The sequence below is a fragment of the Papio anubis genome, chromosome 15, assembly GCF_008728515.1.
Source record: "Papio anubis isolate 15944 chromosome 15, Panubis1.0, whole genome shotgun sequence".
NCBI classification, from domain to species: domain Eukaryota; kingdom Metazoa; phylum Chordata; class Mammalia; order Primates; family Cercopithecidae; genus Papio; species Papio anubis.
This window is the reverse complement of record NC_044990.1, coordinates 15,172,965-15,190,691: the sequence shown is the minus strand read 5'-3', so window position 1 is coordinate 15,190,691 and position 17,727 is coordinate 15,172,965. Positions and strand designations below refer to the sequence as shown.

The 17,727-nt window shown below is 43.7% G+C and overlaps 1 protein-coding gene across 5 annotated transcripts; it reads right to left on the bottom strand.

Annotated features, from left to right (window-relative positions):
• Positions 1-4,035: 4,035 nt before the first annotated feature.
• CCNA1 (cyclin A1) lies at positions 4,036-16,211 on the bottom strand. 5 transcript variants are annotated; one of them, XM_003913767.4, is made up of 9 exons: positions 15,076-16,211; positions 14,041-14,229; positions 9,038-9,284; positions 8,722-8,846; positions 8,045-8,268; positions 6,740-6,944; positions 5,680-5,793; positions 4,603-4,736; positions 4,036-4,297 (listed from the first exon to the last, which is right to left on the bottom strand). In XM_003913767.4, exons 1-9 carry the CDS (start codon positions 15,541-15,543, stop codon positions 4,246-4,248), a joined length of 1,758 nt encoding a protein of 585 aa, XP_003913816.3. In that variant the 5' UTR covers positions 15,544-16,211; the 3' UTR covers positions 4,036-4,245. The 5 variants fall into 5 exon arrangements, with proteins under 5 accessions (XP_003913816.3, XP_009190036.2, XP_009190035.1 ...); XM_009191772.3 differs by having other exon boundaries at positions 14,041-14,226; XM_009191771.2 differs by lacking the exon at positions 15,076-16,211 and adding an exon at positions 14,892-14,988.
• Positions 16,212-17,727: the final 1,516 nt, after the last annotated feature.

The following is a 17,727-nucleotide window of genomic DNA, read 5'->3' as shown; positions in this document are numbered from 1 at the left end:
CATATTAAACAATTTGCTGCCTAAAGTCAGTTTCTATTCATCTTGTGATGAATGGGATGTCCTCCCTGGGGTAACAAACACCATCCTAGGAGACCTGAGTCTTGCAGGTGGAACTTGCCCTGGAGCCAGGATGCCAGTAGGGCCACAGGCATAAGCTCTGAGGAGCGCCTCCCCGGCCTCAGATCCCATCCCCACAGTGCAGACACATAGAACATAAAGCCTGGCCGTGGCACCAGCAAGGGCACCCTCAGCAAAGAGTATACATGTCCATTTCCAAGTTTTAGTGGTAACATGTCTAGATATTTTAACTCTGGTGCCAAAAACATACTGGGAAAACAGAAACAACTGAACAGTTTGAATACATCCATCTAATTTCTTGGGCTTTTGCTCCTGATAAAGGGTTGGCAAATGCTGTTCCTATAGTTCCTATAGTTCTCTCTCATGGCCACTTCAACAAGGGCCCCTACATTCATGGTCATGCATGAGTTCCTCAGAAAGGCCTGGATCTGTCTGAAGTCACAGGTTAAAAAGCCTCCAGAGGCAGACAGGTGTGGCACTCCCACACCCACAGCCCTGTCTGAACCAATTTCCATTGCTGGCTGACAAGGAGTGGGGTAGGGAGAAAGATGTGGGAAAATCAACAGTAGAGATAATCATGGTGTAGTCATACAAGACAATACACTAATAAATAACTAGGATTCTACTTATTCATATAAGACAATAGTATAAATAACTAGGATTCTACTTATTCATATAATTTCAAAAAACAATGCCGCCTAAGATCCCTATCACTGAAGGATGTGAGAAAGAGTCAATAATCATTACATTTTAAAAGCAAACATTATTGTTTATGGACACATTCTTATGATGTATAGCCATGCATTGCTTCACGATGGGGATGTGTTCTGTGAAATGCATTGTTAGGCAATTTCATCATTGTGTGAACACTGTCGAGTGTGCTCACACAAACCTCAGTGGGATAGCCTGCTCCACACCTAAGCTGTATGATACGGCCTCTTGTTCCTAGGCTACACGCCTCTATAGCATGTTACTGTACTGAATACAGTAGGCAGCTCTAACACAATGGTAAGTATTCATGTATCTAAACATATCTAAATATAGGTAAGGTTTCAGTGAAAATACAGTATTATAATCTTAACGGGACCACCATCATATATGCAAACCCTTGTTGATCAAAACATCATTATATGGCACAAGAGTGTATAAAAATTATGCACGGATTTGATCAACACCAAATTCAGGGAAGAAAATGAATGGTATAAAAGAAGGGACACACAGGTTGCTATTCCCTCTGAAACTGGACAGAAGATACACACGGGATGGTTTTACTTCTATTTTTAGATAAAGTATTTCAGAGACATAAAAAAGCACTAAGAAAGGGAAGTCTAAGATAAGGGTCAGGCCTTTGCAATCAGTGGGTGTGTGTGTTGTGGGGCGGAATGGGGTATGGGCAAACCACCACCAGCAAAGAACATAAAAGTTACGTGTTCAGTCCTATAAGATGTTTTTGTAATTGAGAGTCTACATTTTGTATTTGGTTTTAGAAACAAAAGCTCCTTTGTAAAATAATTCACAGTGGAGAACCTATTTCTACAAGGTCCCCTCTAGCTGACACAAAACGTCGTAAAGTAAGAATATTACCAGTGAAAGAAAATGTTATTGTGTCTGGGTCCATTTCAAAACAAACACACATATCATAGGAAAGTGATCAACCAACACAAGTGGGTAAAGGATGAGAGGAAGCTTCCCTAGCCAGGTCCAAAGCCTTAAGGCTTGAAAGGGACACACACAGCACTTCTACCGCCAAAACCTTACCCAGAATTGCCCTCAAGCTGGACATGGTGGCACACACCTTAGTCCCAGCTACTTGGGAGGCTGTGGTGGGAGAATCGCTTGAGCCTGGGTGGTAGAGACTGTAGTGATAGTGAGCCATGATTGTCCCACTGCACTCCAGCCTGAGCCACAGAGGGAGACTCTGCCTCAGAAACAAGACAATAAACAACAACAAAAAAACAGAACTGCCCTCTCCCACTCCACACTTGGGAGAAAGCCATTTGTCTGTCATCCTTTTGAAGTACAAAAGGATAGTTGGAAAGTTTAGCATGTTCATGCAGTGAACAGAAACACAGAGTCATATATTAGAATATGAAATAACAAGTCTTTAATCCTATAACATAAAAACAGAATTCAGTATTAATACAGGTCCTGTATCCCCTTTGTGAATCATGTGCAATAAATGTCAAAACATTTAGGGAAATAATTTCTTCACTGGAACCAGAAATGGAGACACCTTGAGAATGTTTGTCTGCTGGGGAAAAAAAGCAGGGTGGAGGGAATGCTAAAATCTTTTAAGAACTTCTGGGTACTTTAAAATTTTTTAAAGTCTTCATAAAATATGGCTGTATTTTTATGTTTATAATTTCATTAGAGCTTGAAAGAAACAAAAGCTGCAGTGAATTTCATCTATACCCATTTCACCAAAACCTGCCTGAGTGTAATCTCTTCTATGTAAAGGAATCTAGAAGATATGGATTTCTTATCCTCTTGAGAGGTTTTGGAGGCAGAAAAAGCAAATCAAGTCTTCGGGACCGCCCCATGGAATCCCCTCTCCAGAGGCCCCTCTCCAGAGGCACACATAGCCCAGAGGGCTCAATAACTACTGGTCCAGGGCTACTAATTTTGGTGATAACAAGAGCACAATGCAAAATTCACATTTAATCTCCAATAAGCACCACCCACCTTCGAGGCCAAATCTACTCATTTTTCCTTCCAATCTTTAAAAGAAATTCAAAACAATTGTTTTGTTTTCCATTTTATCCATCTTGTAGCCTACATAAGTGCTGGGCAGACGCATTGGCTCACGCCTGTAATTCCAGCACTTTGAGAGGTCAAGGTGGGTGGCTGGATCACTTGAGCCCAAGGGTTCAAGCCCAGGAGTTCAAGACCTGCTTGGACAATACGGGAAAAAAAAAAAAAAAAAAAAAAAAACCCTCTACAAAATAAAAAATACAAAAAATTAGCCAGGTGTGTCAGGCGTGGTAGCTCACACCTGTAATCTCAGCACTTTGGGAGGCTGAGACAGGTGGAACAGTTGAGGTCAGGAGTTCAAGACCAGCCTGAACAACGCGGTGAAACTGTCTCTACTAAAAATACAAAAAAGTAGCCGAGTGTGGTGGTGAACACTTGTAATCTCAGCTACTCGGGAAGCTGAGGCAGGAGAATCGCTTGAACCTGGGAGGTGCAGGTTACAGGGAGCCAAGATCGTGCCACTGCACTCCAGCCAGGGTGACAAGACTGAAACGCCATTTGAAAAGTGAAGAGAGGAGAGGAGACGAGAGGAGAGGAGAGGAGAGGAAAGAGAAACCATACATAGATTAGTGAACCGTAGATCATGAAAGATCAGGAATAATTCAAGCCATACCAAAGCTTAGAGTAGAGGTCTCCCAAGAGACACAGTTGGTGGGTTGGGTTCATTATTCTGATGTTCCTTCTGAAGGTGAAATTTGCTTTTTCTACCTCCCAAAGCATCTTCTAAGACAGAAATATACGCTTAATGGGTGCCTAAATCAAACCTGATCATAGACATAATAGCAGCCCTGTATAAATAAGCATGGTATCCTTGGATTAGAAATAAATGTCAGTGACCCCTAAGAGGTATGTGACTATATCTGGGCCTCAACCCGTGTCTTACTGACTAGGATGGTGGAGTGAAGCTACAGCAGGCAGTGCTTATTCAAATCCCTTCACCCATCTGTCTAGGCTGTCCCTTCCTTCCTTTACTAATCTATGGAGAGCTACCTGGGAAATAAAGAGACAGGAAGGAAAAAAGCCTCAGAGTAGCCATTTATCAACCATGAATATCCCTGGATGCCTTGGAACACTTAATCCTAACAGCATGCCACGTTTACAAAACCAGTTTTGAAGATGCTTGAAATAGAAATAACACTTTTAATACTCTCAACAAACATTCCAGACAAATATGTCAGCCATGATAATTAGTAAATAAGTCTAACACATGGTCATAAGACAAGCAGTTTATTGTTTAAAAAATGTTGGACTATATTACAATCTACTCAAGTCTAAGGGAACCTAAATTCATTTACATTTTTAAAATGTCATCTATATTGTAAACAACATTAGTTGATCCAAACTGCAGAAGCCTCTGACAATTAATGGCACTTCTGATGTGGAGGTGAAGTTCTGGAAGTGCTTCCATTCAGAACCTTATTGTAGAAGAAGAACTGAAGGTGGCTCCATGAGGGACACACGCAGGTACCTGAAACAAGACCAAAAGCAAGGTCAGCACAAGCCAAGGACTTCAGTTTAATAAAATCTCAGGCCACAGAAAACTTTCCAGTAATTTTAACAGAATGGAAGGAAGCTGGCTGACTACAAGTATTAAAAGCTGACAAATTATAAATCTAGATCTCTTCAAATTTATTTGTAAATTTGTACATGTAACCTTACTTTTCCAACCTGGCACCAGATATACAATTTAATCTATTTGTAATCTAGTAACCATTACTATAACCCATTAAGCTTTAAATAGAGAGCTAAGATATGAAAATGTCAGTGACTTACTTTGAAGCCTTGTACTTCTCTCTAATTGCTTGCTGAGGTCGATGGGGTATATCAAGGTACGCTTTATGAAGCTCACTCAGGCAAGGCACAATTTCACTTAATGAATACCCTGTAAATGCAGCAAGGGTTTCCGGCTAATCAAGACAAAAGAAAAAAATTGCTTCATATAACTTTATATTAGAAATCGGAAAATAACCAATTTGAAATAAAGGGAATTAATCCCTTAGTAAATATTCACATTCATCTCAAAAGAAACCAGAACCCCCTTCAGAGACTTTAGATGGAAAATATCAGAAAGTACAGCCAGGGCTCTAAATTTTCTCATATTATAAATGTATAATGCTCAACTTGGGGCTGGATCACTTTCCTTGTTCCCTCATGAGTGAAATGTTTACTGGTCCTTATAGAGCCCTGCTTGCCTGACCATTCTATTTGTACACAATATGAACAATTTTTAGTCAAAACACTGCAGTGCTGGAATAAGAACTGCTTTAAAAAGGTAAAAGAAAATTTTTTAAAAAAGAAAATGCAGCAGAAAAAAACATAAGCATTCATGAAAATAAAGGTAGACACCCCGCTTCTTTTAGTACAACAGTGAGCCTTCAGAACCAAACCTAGGGGTCCATTTCTGATGTTGTCACCTTCTTGGGCAAGAGGCAACACTTTACTACTCTGTTGTCTTGAAAGCCTGAAGTGCAATCTTCTGGTCATCCTAATTGGACCCAGGTTTGTTTGTTTGTTTGTTTTTTAATATAGAGGGTAAAAGTCAACAACTTTTGCTTGAAGCAGTCAATGTACCTCAAGGGCCCTCCCTGAATAACAGTGGGCACTGAGGTTTCCAGGCCTGCTTCTGTTGAAGGAGCATGTGATACTATCTCCTTGACTTCCTGCAATCTCACTCCTCATAGAGTGAAGTCATTGAGTCAAAGCCATGAAGACTGACCTGGAAGACTCAGCAGCATGTGGTTGGTCTGCTGTCAAGATGACTAGATCCTTAATGAACTAACGTGCCCTCATAAGAGGCAAGCCCATTCTAGATAGACCTTGAATTTCATCTAGAAAGAAGTTAGATCTTACCCAAAAGTGCTTGTTCACAGTGTAGTTTGCCAGGCAAAAAGCTGCTGCAGCTATCAATGAAGGAAGATATTTCAAGAATGGGTCTGCTTCAAGTAGACTCAGCTCTGCTACATACTAAGCACAAGAGAAGAAAACACATTGGAATTAGAAATGTGACTAAGGTCACAAGTAAGCCTGGAAATGGCAAGGAAATAAATGGTGTCTTATCTTTGTTCAGTCGGCATCTACAGAAATAGATGTTCAAGATGGTTTACTGGGTTAGTAATTGGTATGCCTGTCTATAACAACAGTAACATTTATGTTTTGGTAAAATGTCATTACAAAAGTATTTGGCCTACTCCCAAAGGATAGGTGATAGGTTACTTTTCTAATGCTACTCGTTTATGTTTATGTTGAGATAAAGTAGCACTGCTCTGGCAGCTGGAATTGGAACAGAGATTTTAGCCAAAAGACAAAAACATTAAAGCTATTAATCTATCAGGCAAATGCATGCAGTTCAGAGACTAGGACAGCACCAGTGGGAGCATCTCATATTAGAAAAAACATAGTAAAACATGTGGACATCTTTGCTACTCAATGCACAGCACATAAATACCAGATATCCTAGATTATGGTCGCTGGAAACCCAATTGACCAAACCAATACTTCAATGCCTTCAACTAAAGTTCTATAACTCCCAACAACCAAATAATGCTCATTACTTAATAACATATTAGGATGAGACTAGAACCATATTAAACTAGATTTACTTTGTTCCCATTCTATAAACCTAGGAGGTTTTGCTTGTATGTGATCGCTATCCAATAAGGGAACAGTTTCCAAGCTTAAATTTTTGAACAGTTGGGTGATTAGACAACCCGTGCCTGCCAAACATAGTCAATAGTAATGCCTTATAACCAAAAGCTGGGTTCTTAAAATTAGCTCTCTTTCAGCACTGGAACAGTTTTTCTGGGCCTGTGGGAAGAAAACCGAAAAGGAAAGAACTGAAGGATAATTGGGAAAAGTTGATTTTTACAATCTTTGGCATTGGAAGTTACTGAAAATCACACGGCATACACACCTTAGCCAGGTTCTCAGTCCTGACGCACACTCCTTGTCGCCTCAAGTACTGAAGGAGAAATTGGTTGGTGGTTGGCACTGTCAGATCAAAAGCTAGAACTTTCAGAAGCAAGTGTTCCATTTTTAACAGTTGTCGTTTTGTGTATGTATCATCAGTGATATAGACAAACTCGTCTACTTCAGGAGGATATATCTCTTCATATTTCCTGGGAAAGGAAGAGTTTTTAGAAGTAAAACTTGGAACCTATAGCTCTACTCCTGTGCTACCATAAGCCATGCCTCTTCACATGGCCCTTGCAGACTTACTTTGCAGTCACATATCCACTTAAACACCACTAAATGACTCCAGGCTATGAAAATATTAGGAGCTTGTTTCTGGACCAAGAGCATGATTATTACAAGGATATGTTATATTTACTGCTAGGAGTAGTAACAAATAATTTCCAACTGAGAATTTTAGCTTTGGGCCTGTGATACGCTGAAAGATTCTGAATGACAGACACTACAGGTAAATTCCTACACATTCTACAGACCTCAAATCATTTCACAGAAAAAAGTCTTAGGATTAACACAATGATAGAAACAAACTCCATAGGCCTCTAGTTTTTAAAAAGATGCTGTTCGACTTTCTCCACTGAATTAGCAAATGATGCTTATAGCTAAGAGACATAATGATATAATTTCACTATGATCAATTCTTTCCTTCTGCCTTCGTTTCCCCTTTCTTTAGGGGAATTCTGGCAAGTTTTTATGCATTAGCAATAGAATGTTTGAGACCAAAAGAACAGAAAAGAAACTACCACTCAGCGACAGGTCACTTAAAGGTAGCTCAGCCACAACTCAGCCCACACAATTAGGTGCTGTCACGAATGACTGATAGTAACAGGAACCTGTTGAAGTAGTTTATTCACTGTAACCAAATAAACCTGTTGTTATGGGCCATTTGCTAGATCATGAAGATAGCTTTTTGTAACCACACTGTCTTTAAATAGGACTTAATAGATAGGAAATAGCCAAAAGGTTACACTGCAAAATAGTTAAATTAGATCCTGAATTTGAGCTGATGGCTGCCTTAGTCATGACATTGAACTTGTTGCTATAAATCACAACCAGGTGATTGAAGAGTAAACATGTGGTAAGATTCAGTTTCTCAGTCAATCCTGTGAAGAGGATGATCTTTTATCAAAGGACACATGAATAGTTTTAATTATCAAGCATTGCATTTCTTCAATAAGAAATGGAGGACAAAAATTCAGTGTTTTGACAAGTGATAGTTTCATATTATGAAAGCTCAAAGAATACTTACGAAGCCAAAAGAATAGCTGCTGTTCCCACGAGCTGCAATTTCCCTCTCAGAACAGACATACATGAAAGGAACCTGTCCAGGAAGTTGACAGCCAGATACAGGGTCTCTGCTCGAAGCTTATATTCTTCCCCAACCTCCACCAGCCAGTCCACCAGAATCGTGCGCATGTCTTCCGTGATGTCCGGCTGCTTCTTCATGTAGTGTGCTTTGGGTCTGTGCCTTATCTGGTTGGGAAAAGGTTTTGATATTTAAGTAGGTGCAATTTCAGAAAGATCATTCCACAGTACAGTTACTATTTAAAAATCTCACAAGCAAAGGTTGGAAAGATCCTGATCAGAGCCAAATAAATCTTTATCATAACAAGGAAGAAAGTGTAAATTTCTGGTTCTGTAAAGTAATTGTTTAGCAAATAACATGCGGTTGCGGGGGGCAGGGGAGAATGGCAATATGAATTATTCCTAAGAGTAAAATATTTAACATATAAACCCTTTGAATCATGTAGAAATAGTCCAAGCAATTGCTACTTGCCATCACAATTATTATTTTTCATAGATATTCTTATGTTTAGCTGGCATAAGAGTGCCATTCACTAGTGGTTATGAACCAAGAGTTTATAATTTATCTTAATAATAAGAGTTTGGGTCCTGAAGGTTGAAGTAGAAGGTGGGAAAACTTACTTCAGCTTCCCTAAGGTACTGATAAATTTCTTCAGCATATTCAGTCACATTTGTCACATCTGTGCCAAGACTGGATATCTCTTCAGACTGGGAGAGCAGAGATGAATCTACCAGCATAGGAGAAACTGCAAGAGTTCAACATTGTCAGATAACTCATTTAATTTAAACATTTGTCCAATCCACTAACCCTCCACAGGCAGTTGTGAATATAGTTATCACTTGCTGTTTTTCTCCTGCTGGGTACTAGCTACTGAATGCAGCAGGCAGTTATAAATACAGGGTACCATCAGCCATCAGCCATCGGCAAGTCAGTTACCTGTGTTGAAATCCAGCAGGAAGTGCAGGTCTGACTTGAGTGTGCTGGTGTCTACTTCATACACATCCTCAAACGCCATCCCCTCTCTGCCCGAACAGCTGTCTCCGTCCCCCTGCTCTAGTTCATCCATGTAGATGTCGAACCCTTGCTTGGGGGGCTCTTGGACCCCACAGTCAGGGAGCGCTTTCTTTCCAGCTGGAGGGAAGGCATTTTCTGATCCAGAATAACACCTGATTCTTGTGATCCCCTAAAAAACGTTTAAATCTTTTGTTACAGGCCACGTCAAAGACCACAGAGGCGATGTGAACCTCCGTGACTCAAACCAACAGCCTGGGAAGGTAAGATAAATTCTAAACAGAAAAATCTATGTCGGCAATTTAATTCCAAGAATAAATCTTCAAAAGTGTAATTTTTGCCCCCTTATCTTTGTCTACATTTGATATTTGGAGAAAGAGCTACTTAAAATTTAATCACCTAGCTATCAAAGGAAACTCAAGATTGTAGAAAAAAGAAAACCTATAGCTCTCTTACAAAATGAAATAGGTACCACATATAAAGGCAAAACTGTAAATTGGCTTTTATATTTATAGCATCATGAGATTTTATAAGTAGTCTGCATAACTCTTGATGCAGTGACTGAGTTCCTACAATTCCCCTCCTCCTTAAATAAATAACTTTTTAGCCAGAAGGCCCCCATAATGCTTCCATTTCATACCCAGTTATTAAGAAACATGATGATTTTGGAAGTTTCCAAACTTCCAAATGCTGCTAAATTCTCTTACAAGCCACAGAACCTTTACGTATGTCATAATGCATTTACTCTTGGGGAATTTTCTCAGTCACTTCTCCGTTTTCTCTATTCTTATCATGAACAATGGGAACAACTGTGGTGCCACCACAGTGAACAAGCATAATGCATCAAACACTGTTGCATATTAAGGTGAGCCATGCGAGATGGTGTGAATGTTAGCTGAATCAGGGCAGGTGGGCAAGCTCTACGAACCTGAGCTATATTTAGGCAAATGCCAGCTCTGTCTACCACTTTACCATTTTGTTTATAATGTATCTTGATGTGTACTGTTGTATCTTGATGTGTACTGTTGAAGGTGACTTCTAAGTTAGTAGGTGGTTCCATAACTTTCCCTTTTATTTACCAAGTTAAATATATGATTTATGTCTAGTAGGAAAATGAACACTTATGGTACTAATGGCGGGGGGGAAATCACAAAGACAACAAAGAGTCACAATCATAAGTTACTGTAACCAGATAACCAAGTTACTGCTGAGTTTGACTCTTCCTACAACCAGGACTCCAAGTTACTGCCAAGTTTGACTCTTGCTACATAGATACTGTGTCCATAGGCTGGGACATACACTTAATAAACAAATATTTACTGAGTATCTACTATGTGCTAGAAGTTTTTCTCATGCCCGGAATTTAGCAGTGAACAAAATGTTTAAAAAGAACTACCTGACGGAGTTTATATTCTAGTCTGTGGGAGAGGAAGGAAACAAACTAGAAAAGACACAGTAAGAGCAAACAGAGCAGAGTGAGACAGTTATAGGGCATGAAGATAGAAAGAAAAGAGGCCAGGCCGGGCGCGGTGGCTCAAGCCTGTAATCCCAGCACTTTGGGAGGCCGAGACGGGCGGATCACGAGGTCGGGAGATCGAGACCATCTTGGCTAACACGGTGAAACCCCGTCTCTACTAAAAAAAATACAAAAAACTAGCCGGGCGAGGTGGCGGGCGCCTGTAGTCCCAGCTACTCGGGAGGCTGAGGCAGGAGAATGGCGTGAACCCGGAAGGCATTACTATTGGAATTTGGGACAAATGAGTGGTATAATCTTTTTATGTCTTAAAAGGATTATTCTGGCTGTGCATAGGTGTGGAGAGTAAGTAAGTCAATCAATTACAAAACTTGAAAATTCTAAGTGAGACACAGTAGGGATTTGAACCAGGGAAGTAATTATAAACAGTGAAGAGTAAAATGGTTCTAGACATTTAAAAAGTAGAGCTAATAATATTTTCTCATTATTAATCATTAGATTAGATGTGGGGTGATAGGAAAATAGGAATCGAGGAAGACAAATGTTTGGAGGCTAAATAACCGGAAGGATGGATACTCCATTTACTGAGATCCACTGAGATAAGGAAGACTTGGGAAGAGCAGTCTGGGAGTAGGGAAAAGGATGGGTGTTTGGTTTTACACGAGCATGAAGTTGCTTACTATATGATCTAAGTGGAGATGCCAAGTAGACTCCTGAATATGTGAGCCTGCAATAAAGCTCAGAGGCCCAGGCCAGCGATAGAAATATCAGTCCACCGAATAGAGAGTGTTTAATGCTAGGAGACCAAGAGGCTACTAAGGGCCTGAGTGCAAGATTTAGATCAAAGACTAGGCCATAGGGCATTCTAACTTGTAGAGACTGGATATATAAGTAAAAATTAGAATATCAAAGAGCGGCCAATGAGCTAGGTAGAAAACTTGGAGAGTGATGTCCTACAAGTTGAATGAGAAGAAATTATTTCAAGGAAAAAAGAATGATCAACCATGTCAAATAATGCTGATCAGCCGAGGAAGGAAAAGACTATTAATTGAGTCAAAATAGAGCAGAAAAAGAACTAGAGACAGAGAGCATTCATCCAACAGACACTGTGTGCCATCCTGGTCAGGCCCAGGCACTGTTCAAAGTAGTGGACACACAACAGTGAACATCACAACCTATATCAACACCTGGACGGAGCTTACATGTTAGTGGGAAAGGCAACATTGTATATGTCGAGATATGACAAACTCTCAAGATAGGTGGCTTTAAATGGGACAGCTTCTGTCCCATTACTTAAATTACTTTAAGCACTTAAATTACTTTAATCGACATGATGCAAACAGTTCCTAGACCAATTTCCTTGATATTGGAAAACTAACAAAGAAAATTCGTCACCATTTCTAGCTGAAAAAGGGACGGGTCAAGGTGATCTTACGAAATCAACTTCTTCCCTGTGGTCCAGATTCCAGGGTTGTAACACTCAGCGGGAGCGTTTAATTGAAAGGTTTTTAAGATAGAAAAATGGCAATATATTTGTATGCTTACAGGTTGGGCCCAGTAGGAAAGAAAAAACCAATGAGATATGAGAGAAAGAAAAGTGGCTAGAGTGACATCCTTGAGGAAACAAGAAGACACGAGTATATTGTACACATGGGGTTGGGGGGCGACCTCGCATGAGAGCAGGGACATAGCAGACACATAACAGGATGTGGATGGCAGATTATATGGCACACAGGAACATGTGTAGATTCTGTTCTGGATGCTTCTATATTTTTAGGAAAATAAGATACAAAGTCATCAGCTGAGAGTGAGCATGAAGGAGGAGGTTACTGAGGATTAAACGGAGAAAGGAAGGTACCAAATAGATTTCTAAGCAGGTTGTAGAGGATAGGTACAGGGAAATGCAGAAGTGGCACCAGGTAACATAAGAGGTTAGCAACTGGGAATTTAAAATGCGACCACTCAACATAGGCACAACTGACAATTCATAAGAACCAAGTCTCAGGCTTTGTTTTAAAAAGCAAACATCGCTAAGCAAATTAAAATTTGTTAAAACCACTTCCACTCAATTTTCTCAAAGTTTTGAACAGATCACGTGAAGAGTCAGTAGATGAGGGGCTTCTAATCTAGTTTCTACCATAACTTTCTTTTGGCAGAGGCTTAAACCTTTCAGATTTTTTCACCTACGAAATAGGAAAGGTATAGTTTTCATCTGTTAAGGTATCTATGATCAATTAAGTTCACACAACTAATACCTGAGGGACCATTACCTGTTAGCACAGTTGCTTAGTCAGTACTGGGAAGATGTCTGCTTTCAAAGCACGCTTTTTGGAGTAATCGAGTCTAGCCTAATCTAATCCTGATTTTAACACTATCCCCAATGAACACAGCCAAGATTATCCAGGTTTGCTTTAGGCACAGCCTGCATCAGTGTGAACACTGCTCTGACCTGGAGGAACCCCACTTCCACAGTTTATTTGGAAGCATTCACATTTCCTTTTAGCCCAGCCCTTAAATTACTTTTTTTTTTTTTTTTTTTTTTTGAGACGGAGTCTCGCTCTGTCGCCAGGGCTGGAGTGCAGTGGCCAGATCTCAGCTCACTGCAAGCTCCGCCTCCCGGGTTTACGCCATTCTCCTGCCTCAGCCTCCCAAGTAACTGGGACTACAGGCGCCCGCCATCTCGCCCGGCTAGTTTTTTGTATTTTTTAGTAGAGACGGGGTTTCACCGTGTTCGCCAGGATGGTCTCGATCTTCCGACCTCGTGATCCACCCGTCTCGGCCTCCCAAAGTGCTGGGATTACAGGCTTGAGCCACCGCGCCCGGCCTTTAAATTACTTTAATATACATAATCCAAACAGTTCCTAGACATATTTCCTTGATAGTGGAAAAAATAACAAAGAAAACTAATCACTATTTCTAGCTGAAAACCGAACCCCTCAAGGTGATCTTACGAAATCAGCTGGCCTGCCACCGTGCCTCACGCCTGTAATCCCAACACTTTGGGAGGCCGAGGTGGGCAGATCACCTGAAGTCAGGAGTTAGTGACCAGCTTGGCCAACATGGTGAAATCCCATCTCTACTAAAAATACAAAAATTAGCCGGGCATGGTGGTGGGCGCCTGTAATCCCAGCCACTCAGGAGGCTGAGGCAGGAGAATTGCTTGTACCCGGGAGGCAGAGGTTGCAGTGAGCCGAGACAGCGCCACTGCACTCCAGCCTGGCGACAAGAGCGAAACTCTCTCTCAGAAAGGAAAGGAGAAAGGAAAGGAGAAGGAAAGGAGAAGAAAAGGAGAAGGAAAGGAAAGGAAAGGAAAGATCAATTTCCCTGTAGTCCAGATTCCAGGGTTGTAATACTCAGGGGGAGCTGTAGGTACAAAGGCAAGAGAAAAGCACCTGGCACCAAAGAGGAGGGCCGTTCTCCACAAGCATCATTCCCAGTGCATCTGAGTCATTACCTGGCCACAGGTCCTCCTGTACTGTCCATTTTCAGTTAGCAGCCCTAGCACTGTCCTCTGCGGGGGATCCTGGCCCAGCGGGGCTCTGGTGAGTATCTGACAAGCATCGGGACCTCGGGCCACTGTAGCCAGCACAACTCCATTCTTGGGGTTGCTGCAGTGCATTGCCTCAGACTCCACGCGCTGCTGCTACCAGGGAAAGAGAGACAAGCTGGTTACTCAACCCCGTCCACCCGGGGCTCCAAGGACACAAGAGAACCTCTAGGAGGGAGAGCACCAAGCAAAGGGACTAACACCAATTGCTGATCTTCCCAGCAATTGTTAGTGCTGAAAGGGCATGAGCCACCGCACAAGCGATCAAAGTTGCTCTGAATCAAAACAGTCATTCCAATCTCTGAGAGGTTTTTTTATCCCAAGACCTCGTGTTGGGCTGGAAGGAGAGAAACATTCTGACAAGCCTCCAAGTCGGGATACTAAACCCACGTTACCTGGAAGTTGAAATCTGGGAGCCCCTGTCTTTCCCAGCAGAGATACTCATCTGCCCAGCCCCCAATAAAAGATCCAGGGTACATGACTGCGGGAAAGCGGGTCTCCATCCCAAGTGACAAGCAGGGTGGTGCACTGCGGCCTCCTCCCACCAGATAGGAGGCCTCAAAACCTGCCTGGACCCCAAATCGGGCCCAGCTCTTCCCGGCGAAATCTTTCTATGTATCTGGAACAACTGCCAAGTGCACTGGAGGATCGGGTTAAGAGGTGGCGGGCAGGGCGGAGCAGGGCCGGGCGGGGCAGGGCGGGGCAGGGCGGGGCCGGACTTGGAAGGGCGGGGCAGGGCAGGGCGGGGAGGGAGGTACCAAGTGATAAGGGATTCCAGCCTGGGAGGCGACCCGGCTCAGCGCTGCGGCTGAGCTGCCCACCCGCGTCTGTTGAATCGGCCAATCAGCGGCGCTCCCGGACCGCTCCCGGAGGGAGCGTTTCCATGCCGACCGCGGCTGGCGTGCGCTCCCCCCGGCCGCATCGCCATGGCGACCTGCTCACCTGACTCGCTCCGGGTGGACGCGCCGCGACCCCTGGGCGTTCAGGCCCCTGCGGGACTAACGGGCGACGGCCCTCCAGCTCCAGCTGTGCGTCTCCGCCCGGGCCAGGTGGGGCCGGCGGCCGCAGTCTGCACACGTACCCTCTGGTCCGCGCCCCCGGCCTGGGAGGGCGGACTCGCCCACCCCACGATGGCCCCGGCTTTGGAAGGGACTGTTTCTGTGACCCGTTCTCCCAACAGCCGCTAACAACCCCCCTGTAACGTCTCCTGCGCGGCCCGCTCCTGAGAACCCTGGCTCGGGAGAGCGACGCGGGGCCCTCGGGGCTGCGCAGGCTGCGGCGCCCTGCCCACGCTGGCCCGAGGGCGCGGCGCGCTCTCGGTCGGCTCACCCACCTACGCTTCCTGCCGGGCGGCGGCCGGGACGCGGCGAGGTGGCCCCACGTGCAGTCGCGGCAGTGTGGCGTCTCCATCGCTGGGGGTCCTTGCGGGCGGCACCTGCCCTGCCCGGCTCCCGGTGCATGTGGCCTGTGAGGCGGCAGAGATGTGGGGATTTAGGGTCGCACGTGGTGCTCGAGTTCCCCACGAGAAGTCTTCCCCCGCGGGCTCCTGCGCAACTGCGTGAAGCCAGCCCGGGAAAGCCAAGATTGTGGCCCAGGAAGAGGAAGGAACGCGGGCGACACAGCTGGGGCTTGGGACGCTGAGGGGGTCGGTGGCAGCGCTCCGGGCTGGGGGCTGGGCGGGCGGCCTGGCCGCGTGGGGAGAGGAGTCCCTGGGGTCCTTATACGGGGGGCCTCCTGGAAACCCGGGGGCTCAGACGCCTGCATAGGTGACTGGACAAGCCAGGTGAAAGAATCGAACTTTATTTTTTTTTTTAAATGTATATATGCACACACACATTACCAATGCTGTAGTCTGTTACTACTTTTGCTTTTTTGTTTAAACATCCACCTCTAAATCTCTAAATCAGACCCAAAGTGTAGTCAAATAGCCACTTTATGCAAGCAACGGTTATCGCCTTTTTTAAAGTGTGCGTTATTAACATTTTTACCAAGCAAACTGAGTGTGGGCATTGCTTTAAGGGGAAAATAGAAGTATTCTAACAAATTCTCGGGTTGAAAGCCGTGCAGTTGAGTCAAATATTAATAAGAAGTTGGGAAGCATCTGGAGAATCAAGGCTGGATGAGGGAGGAACGCAGAAACGGATCTTGTTCAACATGAAACTCATTTCTATACGTTTGTCACAGACTTCTATTCCTTGAGAGACAGCAGTCCTCTTGCACCCCAGATTTCCTGTGCCTTTGAATACGAAGGAAACACGGGAACTCTGGTAACATCTAGATTGCCACAACAGAGTCAGACGTCGACGGGGACCAAATGCTCTGCTTCGCAAGGTGAATGAAAGCATTTCTGTCCTCTTGCCTGGCGCCTCTGTTGGATATCTTCTCGGGAGCCCTCCACCACCTGCCGACAGCGTTGTTATTTCCTGGGACGCTGAAGGCCTCAGTGGTTTAACTCCGTCAGGGACTCTGCGGCAAGACCTGCCAAGAGCCCGAGTCGCTTGGGAGCGGACAAGATTGGCTGCGCTCACGAGACCTGGTCCTTGGTACACCCCTTTTCATCTGATTTCCTCGGACAAAAATGACCGAAACCTCATGCCCTTTTTCTTTTCTCCAAAACAGAGGCGCTGGCACAGTGTGTGTTCGTGGAACCTGTCGTTTTGATCTGCTTTTTTGGGTTGAAGCTGAAACCAGGGTTGGAGTCGCTCTCAGGCTGGCTTTTCCCAACTCAGATCTGGCCAGGACCAGATGACAAGGCTACAAAGGTGTCCAATGACTTTCAGCCGTCTTTAGCCTTTAAAAAGTAACCAAATGAGACCCTCGGATAATTTAATGCCCCTCCTCTTATCTGAATGGCTGCACCCTAATCCAACCTTAATCTATATGAAATAGGATTATCATGAACATCCTTCTTCCTGCTCCATCCACTTTGCTAGACTTGGCAAAGGGAAATGGTTACATAGTTTATGATTGTTTTATTGTGCTGTCTTAGAATTCTACATCGTCGTTACAAGCCTCTGGTCATATCTTAAACAGGAGAGTGAGTTCGATGAACTGATATCTATGTGTGCATGTAAATTCAGATACGTGTATAACTTGTGCAATACTTACGGCTTTCTTGGCTTTAAAAAATGTCTACACTGAGGCCGGGCACGATGGCGCACCCCTTGTAATCCCATCACTTTGGGAGTCCGAGGCAGGCGAATCACGAGGTCAAGAGATAGAGACCATCCTGGCCAACGTCGTGAAACCCTGTCTCTACTAAAAATACAGAAAGTAGCCGGGCGTGGTGGCGCACGCCTATAGTCCCAGCTACTGGGGAGGCTGAGGTAGGGGAATCTCCCGAACCCGGGAGGCCGGAGGTTGCAGTGAGCCCAGATCGGGCCACTGCACTCCAGCCTGGTGACAGAGTGAGACTCCATATCAGGAAGAAAAAAAAAAAAAAAAAAAGCCTTCACTGAATATTGTGTTCCAACGAGTAAGGATTTATGACATAAAAACAAATTTAACTGAATAGGTGTTCGATTTTTACTTTTAAAATCTAAACTAAAAACTTGGCCTTAGAATTAAAAACAAAAGGAACAGAGGGAGTAGAAA

What these genes read in the sequence shown, in the direction of transcription:
- CCNA1 (XM_003913767.4), bottom strand. Translation starts at nt 15,543, where the DNA reads ATGGAGACGCCACACTGCCGCGACTGCACGTGGGGCCACCTCGCCGCG. An exon ending in GCAGCTATTCTTTTGGCTTC is followed by an intron (nt 6,945 to 8,044) that starts GTAAGTATTCTT and finishes TTCCTTTCCCAG; the next exon opens with GAAATATGAAGAGATATATC. An exon ending in GAGAAGTACAAGGCTTCAAA is followed by an intron (nt 4,298 to 4,602) that starts GTAAGTCACTGA and finishes GTCTTGTTTCAG; the next exon opens with GTACCTGCGTGTGTCCCTCA.